The sequence below is a fragment of the Falco peregrinus genome, chromosome 5 (genome assembly GCF_023634155.1).
Source record: "Falco peregrinus isolate bFalPer1 chromosome 5, bFalPer1.pri, whole genome shotgun sequence".
In the NCBI taxonomy this organism is placed as follows: domain Eukaryota; kingdom Metazoa; phylum Chordata; class Aves; order Falconiformes; family Falconidae; genus Falco; species Falco peregrinus.
This window is the reverse complement of record NC_073725.1, coordinates 112,246,685-112,261,505: the sequence shown is the minus strand read 5'-3', so window position 1 is coordinate 112,261,505 and position 14,821 is coordinate 112,246,685. Positions and strand designations below refer to the sequence as shown.

The window sequence follows — 14,821 nt, the reverse complement described above, 5'->3', positions numbered from 1 at the left end:
ACCAGGCTTGTTGATGATTGCTATAGGAGAGAGATGTGGTTACAGAAAATGAAGTTATAAAACCTACTGGGGATAAAAATGCCTCTGAACTGGCATATACAGGCTGAAAGATAGAAAACGCTGACTTCAAAAGTAGTCAGAAATATTTTGCTGATTTGCTGTAAAGAAATTAATAGCCATGTCTGCAAATCCTGGTGACATTTCTTTTGATTTTGCTGTTAGGAATTTAGAGATTACTTGCTCATTTTGTTTTGCTCTGGTTTTTATCCTAGTTCACCACTGGAAAAAAAGAAGGATTTTAGAAGAAACTGGCAGTCTGCCACTATGTGGGATTTTGATACGAGAGTTGTATCAAAGCAGTCGCTGATATAACTACAGACTAATTTGTGTTGATGCAGTAGCAAAGCAGAATGAGTGTAGCAGCCTTTTTTTCTTAAGGAAATTAAACTTGCAGTATGGATATCCTAGGTCTCCAATTTTGAAAGGTTTTCAACACATCCTGAATTTTCGTCCCAACAGGCCTTACTGTGGAATAATCAAGAAAATATTCTTACTGTGAATGCTGTTATTTGTTCATGTTCTGTTTACTAACCGGGATGATCATCCTTGCCCAGAGTCATAAATCCACTAGCAAAAATATTTACCAGTAACTAGCTGCAGATTTGGATCTTACGTAACAAAGGCTTGCACATGCCTGCCATTTCAGTCTTTGCCAAATGGCAGTGTCTTCATGGGAAAAGTACTCCTGTCGTCTTCTCTGACGACTCGTGGCCAAATGAATCAGTGCCACGGACTGCAGACTTGTGGTTGCCCAAGGATGCATTAGTGGAGGGGTGACTAACAGCATAAGCTAGCCACTTCCCATTAGGGACAAAAGTGGGTGGGTGTAGCCCACAAAATGACGTAGGGCTGGATTCAGTTCATCTCTTGGGCATCCTTGACTAACGTGATACATGTCACCAACTAAAATTACAGCCGTCTTTTCACAGCACAGCTCCTAGAGAGATCTGCTCAAATCTCTGAGATTTTGCAACAGCCTTTGCTGTTGTTTGCAAAAGAGAACAGGTCCTGTTCTCACCCCTGTAGGCACTTGGGGAATTAATCCCGTAAATGTGAATTGTTCAGTTACAGAATCATTACAACTCTTGCTGTATGTTAGTATATATCATATATGTCAAAAGAGAATGCATGTTTGCATCTTAGTTGTTTCATGTTACACTACCATGTTTTTGGCAGTAAATCTCCTATTTGACAGCATTTAGTTGGGGTAGGGGGGGAAGGGCAGTGCCCATCTCGGAAGGGGAAGAGATGTTAGAATACAGTTCTGTGTTCAGCAGTGGCTTCTGCTCCTCACCGCTGTCAGGTACTGCTGGTCAGCCCGGGCTCTGGGCTGCTGGGGGGCTTGTGACACGGCCTCATCAGGAGATCTCTTCTCCAAAGGTTGGCACACTGCTGAATTTCAAAATTCCAAATTTGAGGTACAGGATACTATTACATATTGCGCCACTTCCACAGCTGAACGTGACCTGAATGTAGCACAGCCCTTGCGTGGAGGAGCCTATGCTGCTGTACAGCAGCCACTGGGAACAGTGGGGGACCTGCTTAATTCCAGTGCGCGTTAAGCACTAAGAGCTCAGATCACTTTTGTTTTACAAATAATGAGGAGGGTGTGAGCAAGTGTGGGGTTTTGTATCACTGTAATGCATAGTTAGAATAAAACAAATGTATCACTCATGGAGATTTTTTTTTTTTAAATCAGCTCCTATTATTATTATATTTTATATAGAATGTATTTATATAGAATATAATATGTATCATATATAATTATAGATGCACTATAAGCAAATACAGTGTTTACACAGCTGCCTAGAAAAATCCAAACCTGTCAGATACTACCCTAAGGAAAGTTATTGTTGTGTATCCAGGTCATGTTTCTCATCTTTAATGGCTTCCCTTCTGTCACAACATACCTGCGACTTGTGGTGTGTTTTGTGTTGCAGATCCCAATAGTCTTAACCTGGCTTTTATTTTTATAGACTGTTCCAGTGTAAGGATTTTTAAAGCCCATATCGCCAAGGTCAGCTTCACTTGGGGAAAGGGTGGGTCATGCTTCCAGTCTAGCGTATTAGTTGCGTTGCCAGTTTAATGCAGAGGAAAATATAATTCACTAACTTCAGCAGCACCAGAAAATTCCATTGTTCTCTAATCTGTAGTGGGAAGCTGAAAATCCTCGGGAACACAGGCTTTTAGTTATTTGGCTTTTTAGAGAATATTAAAATCAACAAGCCAAACATGGATATTTTAAGTACAAATAAAATTATATGTGATTATACTTTTAAAGTGTAATATTAAAATACACAGTGGTTAGTTTAGTTTTGTAATGTATTTGGAAGCTTAATTCTGAGCAGGAGAGACAATTCTTTTTAGTGAAAGGGTTAGAGCATTGCTAAAATATATTCCGTGCCATATTTTTCAGAAGAACCCATTCATGCATGTTTTGCAGGAGTTAATAACAAGCTAAAAAACAAGTACTATATTTTCAGGTCTCTGCAAACATAGTAACCTGTTTGAAAAATTTTTCTAGTGATGATTTGTCAGTATAAAAGTACCAGTATGTCTAAAAGTATGACCGGAGAAGGAATATATATGGAGATACCCTAGATAGGGCAAAATGGTAACCTGCTACACTATTGTATGCTTTTCCCTGCAGAACACAAAAAAATATAAAAAGTGGTTAAAAAAAAAAGTGAAAAAATAATACTGGGAAAAGTATTTCCTATTTTCTTGGTATCACCTTCTACTGAGAATTACCAGTATAATGTGTTTCTGATAGCTATTGTAACTTGAGTATCTTGAAACAATTGTTTTTTTCATGGCACCACTCTGAACCTTCCTCCAAAGCCAGTGGGTAGATAAAATGCATGTGTCTGAGGCTCAGTCTTCCACAATAACTGATAAATTAATATTTTTTTTTTCTGCTGAGCACAGTGCATGAAATCCCTCCTTCCCGGGGGGGGGGGGGGGGGGAGGGGGGGGGCGGGGAGGGGAATTTCGCTGGGGGTACACCCCAGCTTCCTGATACACTGGAAATCTTATTTAGAGTCAGAGGAGACTGGTATGAAGCCAGCAGAATCTGAGTGTGTATGTGCGAGAGAAAAATCCCCACCTGAATATTATTCATTAATGCAACATAAAATAGGAGAGGAGCATAGAAAGCATTAGCAATTACTAGTAATTTAATCCATGTTGATTTCAGTGATGAATTTTCCTGTGGGTTTTTGCTAACACTGTGTTAAATACGTAGAGAGTTCTTACTGCTGCTGTTAATCTGCTTTTTCTAGTAGATCTAAAACGACTTGCAGGTTAGGTTCATCCATCGTTCAGCACAAGCATACACCTAACTCCATGACAGTGAAGTATTTCCCTGCGTGTGACTGCTGCCTGGCCCCGCTGCTCGTTCTGAGTGGGGCTGATACCAGCACAGCTGCTCAAAGCCAGAAAGATGACCCAGGATCTACATTTATCTGTGGTCGGGAATAATTTTATAGCCCATCTGATATACATGTCTTTTACAGAAGAGGGCAGCAAAAACCATATACTCTACTGCATCTGTGAAGATGAGAAACCTAGTTAATTGTAGAGCTGCAAAGACTAGGTTTTCTAATTGATCTGCTCAGAGAAACAGGGCAACACGACTGTTGTACTTGAGACACTATAAAAACCTAGTATAAGAAGTATAAAACCATAAGTTTCAGTTGCATGGAAAAAACAACAAAAAAAAAAAATGTCAAAGGCTGTTTTACACCAGTTCTTTGGGATCTTGATTCAAATGCAGCCCCCTAGTATTCCTGCAGCACAAAGCCAGTGATAGAATCGGAAGAGACCCCAGTTCTGTGTGATGGAGGTGAAAGGATCTCTAAACCACAGAGCAAACCAATAGCTGATCTGCGAAAAATCTTTTAGTCCTTAATTCATTTCAATCTCATTCAGTATCTGTAGCTTCACAGAATTATTCTGCAGGGGTGTGGAATGCTTGTGGGGGTCCAGTTGGAAAAAAAAAAATAAAATACTTGGACTTGCCTGTACTGTCACTGCTATTCTTTCTAAAGGCCACTTTTGATTGAGTATGGTTTTGTGTATGTATGTATATGTATGTATATCTTTAAGATATTCTGGCACTTGTGGCAGTCCTTTCTTCTCCTGTTACGCTGTGTTTCCACTGGGTCTTGCTCCTGTGTGGGGCTGGAGATTTAAGGTTTGACATCAGGACTGACGGTTTGATGTGCTCGGTCCGATTTAACTGGCAAACTGGAGCTCAGAGGTGCGCCCTGGCTCTCCTGCTTTCTCCCACAGACATGCATGACTTGTCTATAGGACAAGCACAGAGGGGAACCAGCTGGAGAGGTTTTGAAGATACAGTTTCTATATTAAATGCAGGATCCTCAAAGGTGAAAATGCAAAAAAGATTTTTTTTTTGGTATGTTTACATAGCCCGACATGTTATGTACAAAGTATCGCCTTGTAATGTCTCCAGACATAAATGATTCCGACTTTCTCACCTCACAGAGTCATGCATCTTGCTTTGAGGCATTAAAATACCTTAGAGAATTCAGTACAAATAGCAAAATTAAAAGGCAGATAAATTCTTGCTGAACAGTTTATCAATAATGTGGATTCAGCCTCAAAGACTCTTTTACTCCATGCTGGTCTTTATGGTGTTTCAGATGTTGTCAGAAATCACCTTCTGTTAGTGTGAAGTCTTTTAGGCTTACTTTATTTTATTTATCTTGATAGGAAAAAAAAGTAAACTAAAATATTTCTAGATGGTTTAGGTTTTTTCTGTCATAAACTAATCACCAGTGACTGCATTGTGCAACATTTCTGCCACTTATTCAAGATAGAGTGCTTTACTTTCTAAACAGTGGAGCTGCCCATTAACATTAACTTAATCTTTGTTCGCAATAGAATGAGAAGTTGGAAAGAAAGGTCGACTTAATTGGTGGGGAGACTTGGAAATGACAAATTTAACTTTGTTATTTAGCCTGCAATATTATTACATTGGCTATAGTAGATAAGATTAAGGAACTTACAGCAGCTGGTGCAGAAGATGCAGTTTAAGTCCTATAGCACTAAGAACCACTAAAACCTTCACCAGTATTTAAACAGTAATATTTTGTTAGCCTAATCTGGCTAGTGATGTTTTCCTGCATAAGATTTGGGACTTTCTGTTCATCTCATGAGTACAAAATATTTTTATGACCCTAAACCATGGGAAATTGTTGTTCTAATGAGTCTAACAGATTTGGAAAAGGTTATAATGTGTTGCATCACGTATGAGGTCTTCTAGTGATGAGGGAATGAACATTTAAAAATACTTTCATTTGTCATCTAGTTTACAAAAAAAGCCCACAGAAATTACATCGTGACTATAAATCTTGCACAGAAGGAATGGGCTAATGGTAAATATTACATAATCGGAGGTGTGGGATTTTGAGACATTACCACTAGCATTTGGTCATGAAAGAGTACTTGTTTCACCTTGAGTGGGCAGAAAATTAGGCATTTTCAGTAAAGTGTGTGCTTCAAAAGACCCAGAAAAATTGAGCTCAAATGAAAGATTCAAGAGTAGGAGGCACTTTCGTTTTTGTTAGATTTCTGGTGAAAACACTGCATTCAGGCACAGAACAGAGTGACAAATAGGTAGGCTCCATATTAAAACAACAAAGGTCGTTCTTGGGCTGGAAGATCTGTTCTGTAAAAGAACAAAATTAAGAACAAAAAAGAACAAGACACTGTTTTGTTTAAATAATCAGAGTAACAGAGATAACATTCAAATATACGCCAAGGGGATGAAATAATTTGTTAAAAAAGAAAAGTCTAGTAACAAATTAGGTGGGAAAAACAAAGGGATTGAGTCAGAGATTGTGAAAGCCTCTGAAGGTGCCACATATAAAGCTATTCTAAAAAAAACCAACAACCTTTCTAGCAAGGTGGATATGCAGCACAAAAAGGGAAACCGAGTAATTGTTACTTAATAAGCTTGCATTCTTTATTTCTAGATCACTATGCTTTCTTTTTTGATATGCTTTTAGAGCTGAATCTCTTCACACATTCTGCACTGTCTGATCGGGAAAATCCTCCACTGGGAAGTGTGTACTCTGCTTTTTCGTGAGTTTAGCCATCCCTGGTAGAGGGGCTGGGGAAGGGTACGATGGTTCAGTGCCTTTGCAGAGGAAAGGCTCCCCGCAGGAGCTCTGTTCTTTGAGCACATATTTAACAAAGGCTTTGCTGCAAGTTACAGAAGTCAGGGGAGGGAAAGCCTTGTTCCAGAGGATGGCTGCTTCTAGAGATGTCTTCTGCTGCTCTGTTATGTTTGAACTGCTGGGGTAGCTGTGCTTTCATGGTCCTCAATGAAACTGGGCAGACCAGCGATGAAGAAACCCTGTAGCTTGGTAGAGCAGGTCTCATATTAGGCTATTTGGGATAACTCCCTTATGTGCCCTAGGACTGCAAGTGCTCCCTTTTGTTCCCAGTAATTCTCTTTCCATGTACCCCCATTGATGAAATTGGTATAAGAGTAGTCAAGACAGTAATTTCAAGTAAAGATATACGGTGAAAGACTGAGACATATTGTACTGGTGGAAACAATGTGATATATTAAAAAAAAATGTTGGCCATGTTGTGCCATTGGGCACAGAAGAAAATGTTCAGAGCTCATTTCTATTGTGACCTCCATTGAGCAAATAATGGGCTGAAATGCAGTTGTTCATATGTTACTTATTGGCAGAAGCTAGCACTTTTTTCTTTTTTTTTTTCCTTTCTTTTTTTATGAAGGTTTTATTTTCCCTTTTGAAAAGTTAGGCAATGACTTAGAATGAGAACTGCATAAATTGTGTCTTGACTGTCATACTGAGGGGGAAAAAAAGGTTTTTATGAAATTAATCAATTTTTGGTTAGGGTTTCTGTGAATTGTCAGATCACACAGTGAATTACTAGAAAGAACAATCTGTGTGTCCTTGCCAATTACAGTGCCTCCATTGAATACAACATTTCATCAAGCTGAGTGATTAACAGCAAAACTTAACTGGCCCAATACAAATGTGAGCTATGGAACCTGTTAAAATAAGCCGTGCTATTTCAGACCCAATGAAATGTGCTGCTGTTCAAATTTACAGGCTCCTGGTAATGGAGATCGTCATTAATCTAATGAAATCCAACTCAACAGGGAGCACTAGTAGAACTAAAAGTCATGCACTTGATTTGTTCTATCACTTCTATAACTCTTGTGGTGACAGTCTGCTTCCTTTAAGACAATTTCTGAATGGAGTAATAGCTTGACAAAGCATAACTGTTTTATGTGAGAGTGAAATACTGGCTGGGTCAAGTGCCAAAAGTATAACTTTACAGTACAGAAGAAAAAAAGATGATGTTTTAAATCCAAATAGGTCTTTACAGAATCTGAGTAATTTATTTAAGAGTGTTAAGGTCTTTAAGAATCAGGTTTTAAATAGGATACTTTAATTTTTTGTATGTCTCTTACCAGCGTCTTGGAGAAATGTGGGACAAGTAAATAAAAGAAAGTCTGTAAACCGCATTTCTTAATAATTTGTTGTATTTAGTCATGATAGCATCATCATAGCAGTTCCAAACGGTGAGCTTTATAGCTAAGCTGATTGGGTGGAAGTTTGTGTAGCAACTGTTGATACTATCAGACTGTTGCAGAGCCCATTGATGTTGGTAGAGAGATTCCCACTGGTTTCAGTAGATTGCAGATTAGGTCACATAAAATGAAAACATTATGCAAATCTTACCATATGCGTATTTTGATCACAGTTTCTTATGGTTTTCATATGTTTACAGAAGTCCGAATAACAGTCTAAAAAGTCCTCAGCATATGGAAGAAGTAATAATCCTGCTCCTTAAAGTGATCCTTATTGTGGATTCGTGATATGTACGTGATCATGTTTTTAAGCCTTTATTTCCTTGACAGATTCTTTTGATTTCAAACTGAAAACAAATATATTTAGAACTAACTGCTGTTCTAAAAACCATGTACTTAGAATGTGTCTAGATTATATCAATGAAATGTTAATTAAAAGATACATGATTTTATTAGATTGTTCAATACTTTCTCATGGAACAGTAGACAAGTCTACTGAACGTATGAAATTTAACAAGAGCAACTGCTGGATTCTCCACCTGGGACAAGGTGATCAGCTGAGGGGTGACAGCAGGGGGGAGGTGCTGACCTCCTCTCTCTGATGACCAGTGACAGGACACCAGGGAGTGGAATGAAGCCATGCCAGGGGAAGTGCAGACTGGACATTACGAAAAGATTCTTCACTGGAAGGGCGGTCAGTTGCTGGAACAGGCTCCCCAGGGAAGTGGCCATGGCACCAAGCCTGTCAGAGCTCAAGGAGCGTCTGGACAATGCTCTTAGTCATATGGTTTAGTGTTAGGTGTCCTGCAAGGAGCAGGGCGTTGGACGCAAGGATCCTTATGGCTCCCTTCTAACCTGAGGGATTCTATGATTACGCCAGTGTTCTGTGTCTTTTTAGCACCTGTGTTACCAGATCACCTAGCAGTACAAATGGGATGCTGGCGAAATTTTAGACACAGTCATATTGCTTTTAAATTAATAGAAAATACTAGCAGCTGGGGGTAGATTGACTGTTTCTGATTCAGCATGAAATTAGAGCAGCATATACAAACCATAGTTTTTCTGGTACAAAAACTTTGAGACAAAATCTACTCTCTCGCCTCTCTCTCCCCTTCAATTAAATAATCAGTTATTTCTAACTCGATTTGAACTTGAAGACCGGGCTTGCTTTCTCTTCACATTCGCTGTTCTGTTACAAGGCTAGCGTGCCCTGCTTTTCATGCCTGTTGAGGTCGGGCTGGTTCAGTGTCAGTACTCCGCCAGCATCCTCGCATGCGCGTGGCAATCCCAGTGAACCAGTTCCCTGAGACAGCTGCGTGTATACCTGCGTGTTGCCCTGCCCAACGTAAACGATGCTAGCGGTGTGTAAGTGTTGACGATCTGCAGTTGTCACTGTTCCGAATGATGAACAGACTGCCCTGTTGTCGTAAACCGGTGCCGTAATTATTTTTGAGCATACAATCTTCTTGATAGGATTGGTCGTTCATTTCCAGATCGCTGTACAGACGTGCCCAGAAACTGGTGTTCAAACGGAACCAAACCCTGTGCACATTCTGTTGGTCATACAGAAGGCAGCCTACAAGTGCTGCGCTAAACTGACGGGCACTAGTCGCGGTGTTGGAAGCTGTGAGAACAGGTGAGTGATGCACAAAAGCAGTAGTTTGCAGGACTGGACCCCACCTGTTTGCTGGAGGTGTGCTTTGACTTTAGGAAAGACTGTTGCTGACCAGCTCATCGCTGCCGAGTTAAAGAATACAAGCTGAAGCAGTAAAACCCGTTGCATGTTAGCAAGTGATTTTTCCTGTTGATTTTGCTGCCGATCAAATGTAGCACCAGTTTTAATGCTTTGTTCGTTTAAATGTGGTTTAAACTGTGGTTTCATGGCATAGTAAGATACTGTGGAAATGTACATAGATGCTGTGTATTTTAAGGGGGAAATATTTCAGGTCTTTCTTACGTATTTGAAACACTTCTAGTGATTGCTACTTCATTCATTGTCCCTGCCAAAGTTCATTAAGCAGTATGAGTTTGTATTAGGCTGCATCTATGGCAACTGTATATCCTATTGTTGTGTAAAGATCTTTAACCACAAAACAAAGCAAGAAATACATAAATATTTCACATATTTGGAAAAGATGCTGACTATAAGAGGTCATGCTTGTAACTCCAATAGGCAGCATTCATATTAGTAGCTGTCTGTTTTCTCTGCCTTTAGGCTTTGGCAAGCAAGCGGTTACTCAGAGTTTCAGATGAATAAACTGCTTTCTTTCCTTCTCTTCCCCGCCCCCCCCCCCCCCCCCCCCCCCCAATGCAAGAAATCATCAACTATAGGCAGTCATATGACACTTGAATTGGGGCACATTTGGTTTTTTAACTTTACTCACGCTGACAGCTAACCTCACTCTTCTCAAACACCTTGCCTGGGGTCCCTGGCCGGAAAGCGTGAATTCCTTCCTGTGGAGGTGCGCCAAGGGTTAATACGCAGGTATTCCATGCTCAGTACTCAGAGTAATAAGGCATAACAGGGAATCCAAACTACAATTCAGTGGAATTCTATAAATCAATAACAACAGAGAATTTTTTTCTCCATCTCCCCTCAGTAAGAAAATATAAATTAATTAAAACATGTCATAAATGTCTTTATGATAAGATTGCACATTTCTCATATTGCAAATGGGAAATAATTCAAGCAGGGTATGACTGTATTTCCTAAGTACAGTAAATAAAATGAAAACTAGGTTCTATTTCACAGGAAACATGCTAATCTTAGAGTTTTTTCTGAAGTTGCTGAGTCATGACTTTTAGCTGTAAGTTATTTTTTAGGATATCATAGGAAATTCTTGCAGATTCTGGCTCAACACTTGGACAATATTACTGAATGTTATACATTTTTATAAAAGCTGTTGGTTAAAGCTACTTTGAAATTAAGTCTCTTTAAGTGATTAAAAGTCATGTTTGTTTTCAAGCTCCAGATTGCTTAACTTCAGCACTTACTACTACTGTTTATTTTCATAGCTGAAGTCATTTGTTGAAATGTGAGTCATGCCAGAGTTTAGTTGTTGAAAGGTTGCCTCATCTAAATGATGTTTAAATAGAAAGACAGAATTTAAAAGAATAGCATCTCACTAATTAATAATTAACTGATGTTTTGAGCCCATTCCAATATGTGCAGTGGACCTGGTGCTAAAGAATAGAAGACCCTCTCTTGGGCCCTCGCTGGCTTCTTAGTTCTCTTTCCTCTCTTAAAGAAGGGATTGGTTGCTGATACCTCTTAGGGTAAGCACTGGGGGAGGCTTAATCTCTCTATATGGTCAAGTTAGCATTCAGCTTTGAAGAAACTGAGTCTTGCTCTAAGCTTATTTTCCCATGTTCAAGAGACAGCTTCACTGTAACATTATCATGTTATGTAGCCAACGTAATTCTATTCAAATTAAATTTGTGTTATGTGATGTCCAGTAATGCATTTACCTCACCTATTGCCACATCAGAACAAATCTAGGTGCTCATCCTGTTCCCAGTAAAATTCAGCAATAACATTACTGTTAAATTGATGGGAATCACAACTGCAGTTTGAAATATTTTTTGAAGTGGTAAATTTTAGTTTTTCAAAGAGGCATTGAAGTTGTCTGTTGTTATGAATTGGTTGCTTTTCTTCTGAGGTAGGTGTGGTGTTATCTTTGAACATGATAACTTCCTCTCTGGTCTGGCTTTTGTGGACTTCTCATAGAAGTAATACAGATGTCCTTGGTTTTCCTGCTCCTGTTGGATTAACGTGGCCCAGCTGAAGCTTCAGCATAAAGAGCATTATAAAACTTAAGCCATGTCCAGACATCTTCAAAGTTTTCAAGAGGTAATTTTCATATTCGCTATATGGAATTTCAAAACAAATTTGGACAGAAAAGTAAGTGGTTAATGATATTTAAGTTAGACTTTTGACACTGTATATTTAAATTCTGCTTTTGTTATTGCCAAAAACATAACATTATGCTGAGTATGCGCCTCCTATAATAAAATGATGGATTTCAAACTTCATATTTCATGTGTATTTATTATAAGAAAACATATAGTAATGCAAATGCTTTCTTTATTGTTATCTTCTTACTAGTTGTGTATTTGTACAGTATTAATTGTTGGGCAATATTTTAGAATGCCATTTCAGTGTAAACACTTTCTTTGCTTTCTACCATATGTTATCCATGATACCTAACATACCTCTAAGAACTTTGTTGCCAAAGGCACTGTTTTCAGTTGATTATTTAGAAGTTTGGTTCTTTCACTATTGAAACCAGTGGTGAAACTCTTCTGGATGTCAGTGGGAAAAGGATTTTCCAAAAGCAATGATGAATGGATTTAACATGTAATATACATTACTTTCACTGATGAAGTAGATTTAATTGAATAGCATTTTGTCAGATGCTGAAAATGGGTAAAGGTGGTACTTTTTGTTAACACTTGAGAAGATGTCCTGTGGTGTTCTGTTTTTGGATTGTGCAACAAATTGTGGCCCACATATAATAAAAGCCAGAAAGGTACTCTAAGCTTAGTCTTGAGCAAAAAAGGTGCAGAGAAACTGATACCACATCCCCTTTCCACCTTCAGAGTGTTAGAGTAGTTCCATTTTGTGAACAGATTTATTATTTTTTTTTAAAATTCCCATTTACTCCAAAGCAGATACGTGCTGCCTAAGGCATAGAACTAACTAACATTCCTAGAAGAATGTCTGCTTGTCAGGCTTGGGAGACTGGATCGCTGAATTCAGTTCTGTTTTATCATAGCAATCCTGGTGTACAATGATTACTCATAAACACTCCTTCAGATTAATTGCATTGTCTCAAGTTATAGTTTAGAAAAAGCAAACCTGATTAGTAAATCATGCACTTTCATCTTTGGTGACAGCAGTCTCCAGTACCTCTGATAAATTTCTTTAAAAAAAATATGAAGTTTCTAAGCATAGTGTTTCAATAAACCAGTTTTTCTAAATAAATTAATTGGATAAAGATTGCCATGAGTGGCTGTTACTGAAATTCATTCACTGAGTTGAAATTCATCGGAATGAATTTCCACTGGTGGTGTTGACTTTAATGAGAGCAAGATTGCATCTTTTTAATGGTACTCATTTTATATTAATAAGTAATTGTGCAATATGTGTTGCAGTATACTTGAGTATGTACTTTAATGTTGAAAATCACATTATGCTTTTTAATCCCCCAATACCGTGTGATGGGATGTTAAGGGCCCAAGGATGTCAAAGGATAGAGAATTGTATCTGTGTAGTAGGTAGATTGAACTAGTAGATCAGTGTATTCTCAAGATAGGAAGGCCCTACAGGAAGCTTTTATATAGCTACTGATTACAGATACCTATATCCTTGATTTTCTCTCTCCCTTTTTTCCTGCAGGGCCAAGGCTTTTCGTGGAAAAAAGGTCCATGGAGAATATGACATAAAGGTTGAACAGGTAACTAAATTACTTAATCTGAGTGTTATTTTTATATTTGTTTATTTATACAAACACATGTATATGTATAAACACATACCTCCCTGAAGGTATTTAAAAAATGTGTAGATGTGGTGCGTAGGGACATGGTTTAGCGGTGAACTTGGTAGTGTTAGGTTAATGGTTGGATGTGATGATCTTAAGGGTCTTTTCCAACCTAAAGTGTCCTATGATCCTGTATGCAGATATGTGTAGGTAGATACATAAGCCCTTGCACTTCAATAAAACCTCACAAGTTAAGTAGATGTGCTAGTTTTGGCTGGGATAGAGTTAATTTCTTCTTAGTAGATGGTATGGGGCTGTGTTTCAGATTTGTGCTGAAAACAGTGTTAATTCAGGGATGATTTAGTTACTGCTGAGCAGTGCTTACACACAGCCAAGGTCTTTGCTGCTCCTCACGCCACGCCACCAGCGAGCAGGCTGGGGGGCACATGAAGCTGGGGGGGGGGGGGGGGGGCACAGGCAGGACAGCTGACCCCAACTGACCCAAGGGACATTCCATACCATAGGACATCATGCTCAGCATATAAAGCTGGGGGAGGAAGGGGGGAGGCTTGGGGTGATGGCATTTGTCTTCCCAAGTCACCGTTACGTGTGGCGGAGCCCTGTTTTCCTGGAGGTGGCTGCACACCTGCCTGCCCGTGGGAGTGTTGAATGCATTCCTTGATTTGCTTTGCTTATGTGTGGCTTTTGCTTTACTGATTAGACTGCCTTGATCTCCACCCGTGAGTTTTCTCACTTTTAGCCTTCTGATCCTCTCCCCCATCCCACGGCAGGGCAGTGAGCGAGCGGCTGTGCGGGGCTGAGCTGCCAGCTGGGGTTACACCATGGCAGTCCTTTTTGGTGCCCAGTCAGCTCTTTGTCAAGATTCCAACCATAATTTGCACATTAAAAAGATGTCATATTCCCAAGTTGTTGCTTAGAGACTGAATTTCCCAGACACTCCATGAATTACATGATGCATTATTTTTTTTATCACTAAGTCCTTCACTTAAGAATATACATAAGCTTTGGTTGCAGTGCTAGCGTGTGGGTTTTTTTAAAAAAGCACTGAATAAATATGGAGATATAATTCAGGGTCCATTAGAATTTTGGCTATTTTATTTGAGATAGATATCTGAGACTAGGGAATTAAATGTCTTTTTACCGCTTTTCAATCTTGAATTCTACAAGTAGATGCTACTGTAAGAGGCTTCGGTACTTTAAACTGAATTGTTTTGTCACTGGAATTTCAAAGAGTGAGGGAAAATTATCACTAGCTGTGTGGATTCAGCTTATCTAAATTCACTGTGATAGTACAGCATCTAGCTTTGCTCCATTCTTTACACCATTGAATATCTGCTGATGTTCTTGGCTTTGAAACATGGAAAGCCTTGCCAGGGATCTTCAAGGGCATTGAGGGAGAGACAGGAAAAAGAAGACATGCTGTTTTGTCCCCAAATACCATTCACACCTAGATCAGACCATGCCATTGACATCACGCGCACTGTCTATTTAATACTAACAAAAGCTCTGTGTAAGCCTAGAATTTCCTTCATATGGTCTCTTCTAGGACCAGAACCACCTTTAATCAGTAAGAAATTGAAAGTTTCTAAACCCTATTAATCACTTTGTAAAACGTTAGCACTGTGGCAGTCATATACAAATAGTTATTAACAACTACTTT

General features: G+C 39.1%; 1 protein-coding gene across 1 annotated transcript in view; it reads left to right on the top strand.

Moving 5' to 3' along the window:
- Positions 1 to 14,821, top strand: part of SYN2 (synapsin II) — a 193,575-nt gene that overhangs the window by 63,096 nt on the left and 115,658 nt on the right. Inside the window, exon 2 of the mRNA XM_055805683.1 lies at positions 13,059 to 13,116. Coding sequence (XP_055661658.1) covers positions 13,059 to 13,116 — 58 coding nt within the window. The remainder of the gene's footprint in view (positions 1 to 13,058; positions 13,117 to 14,821) is intronic.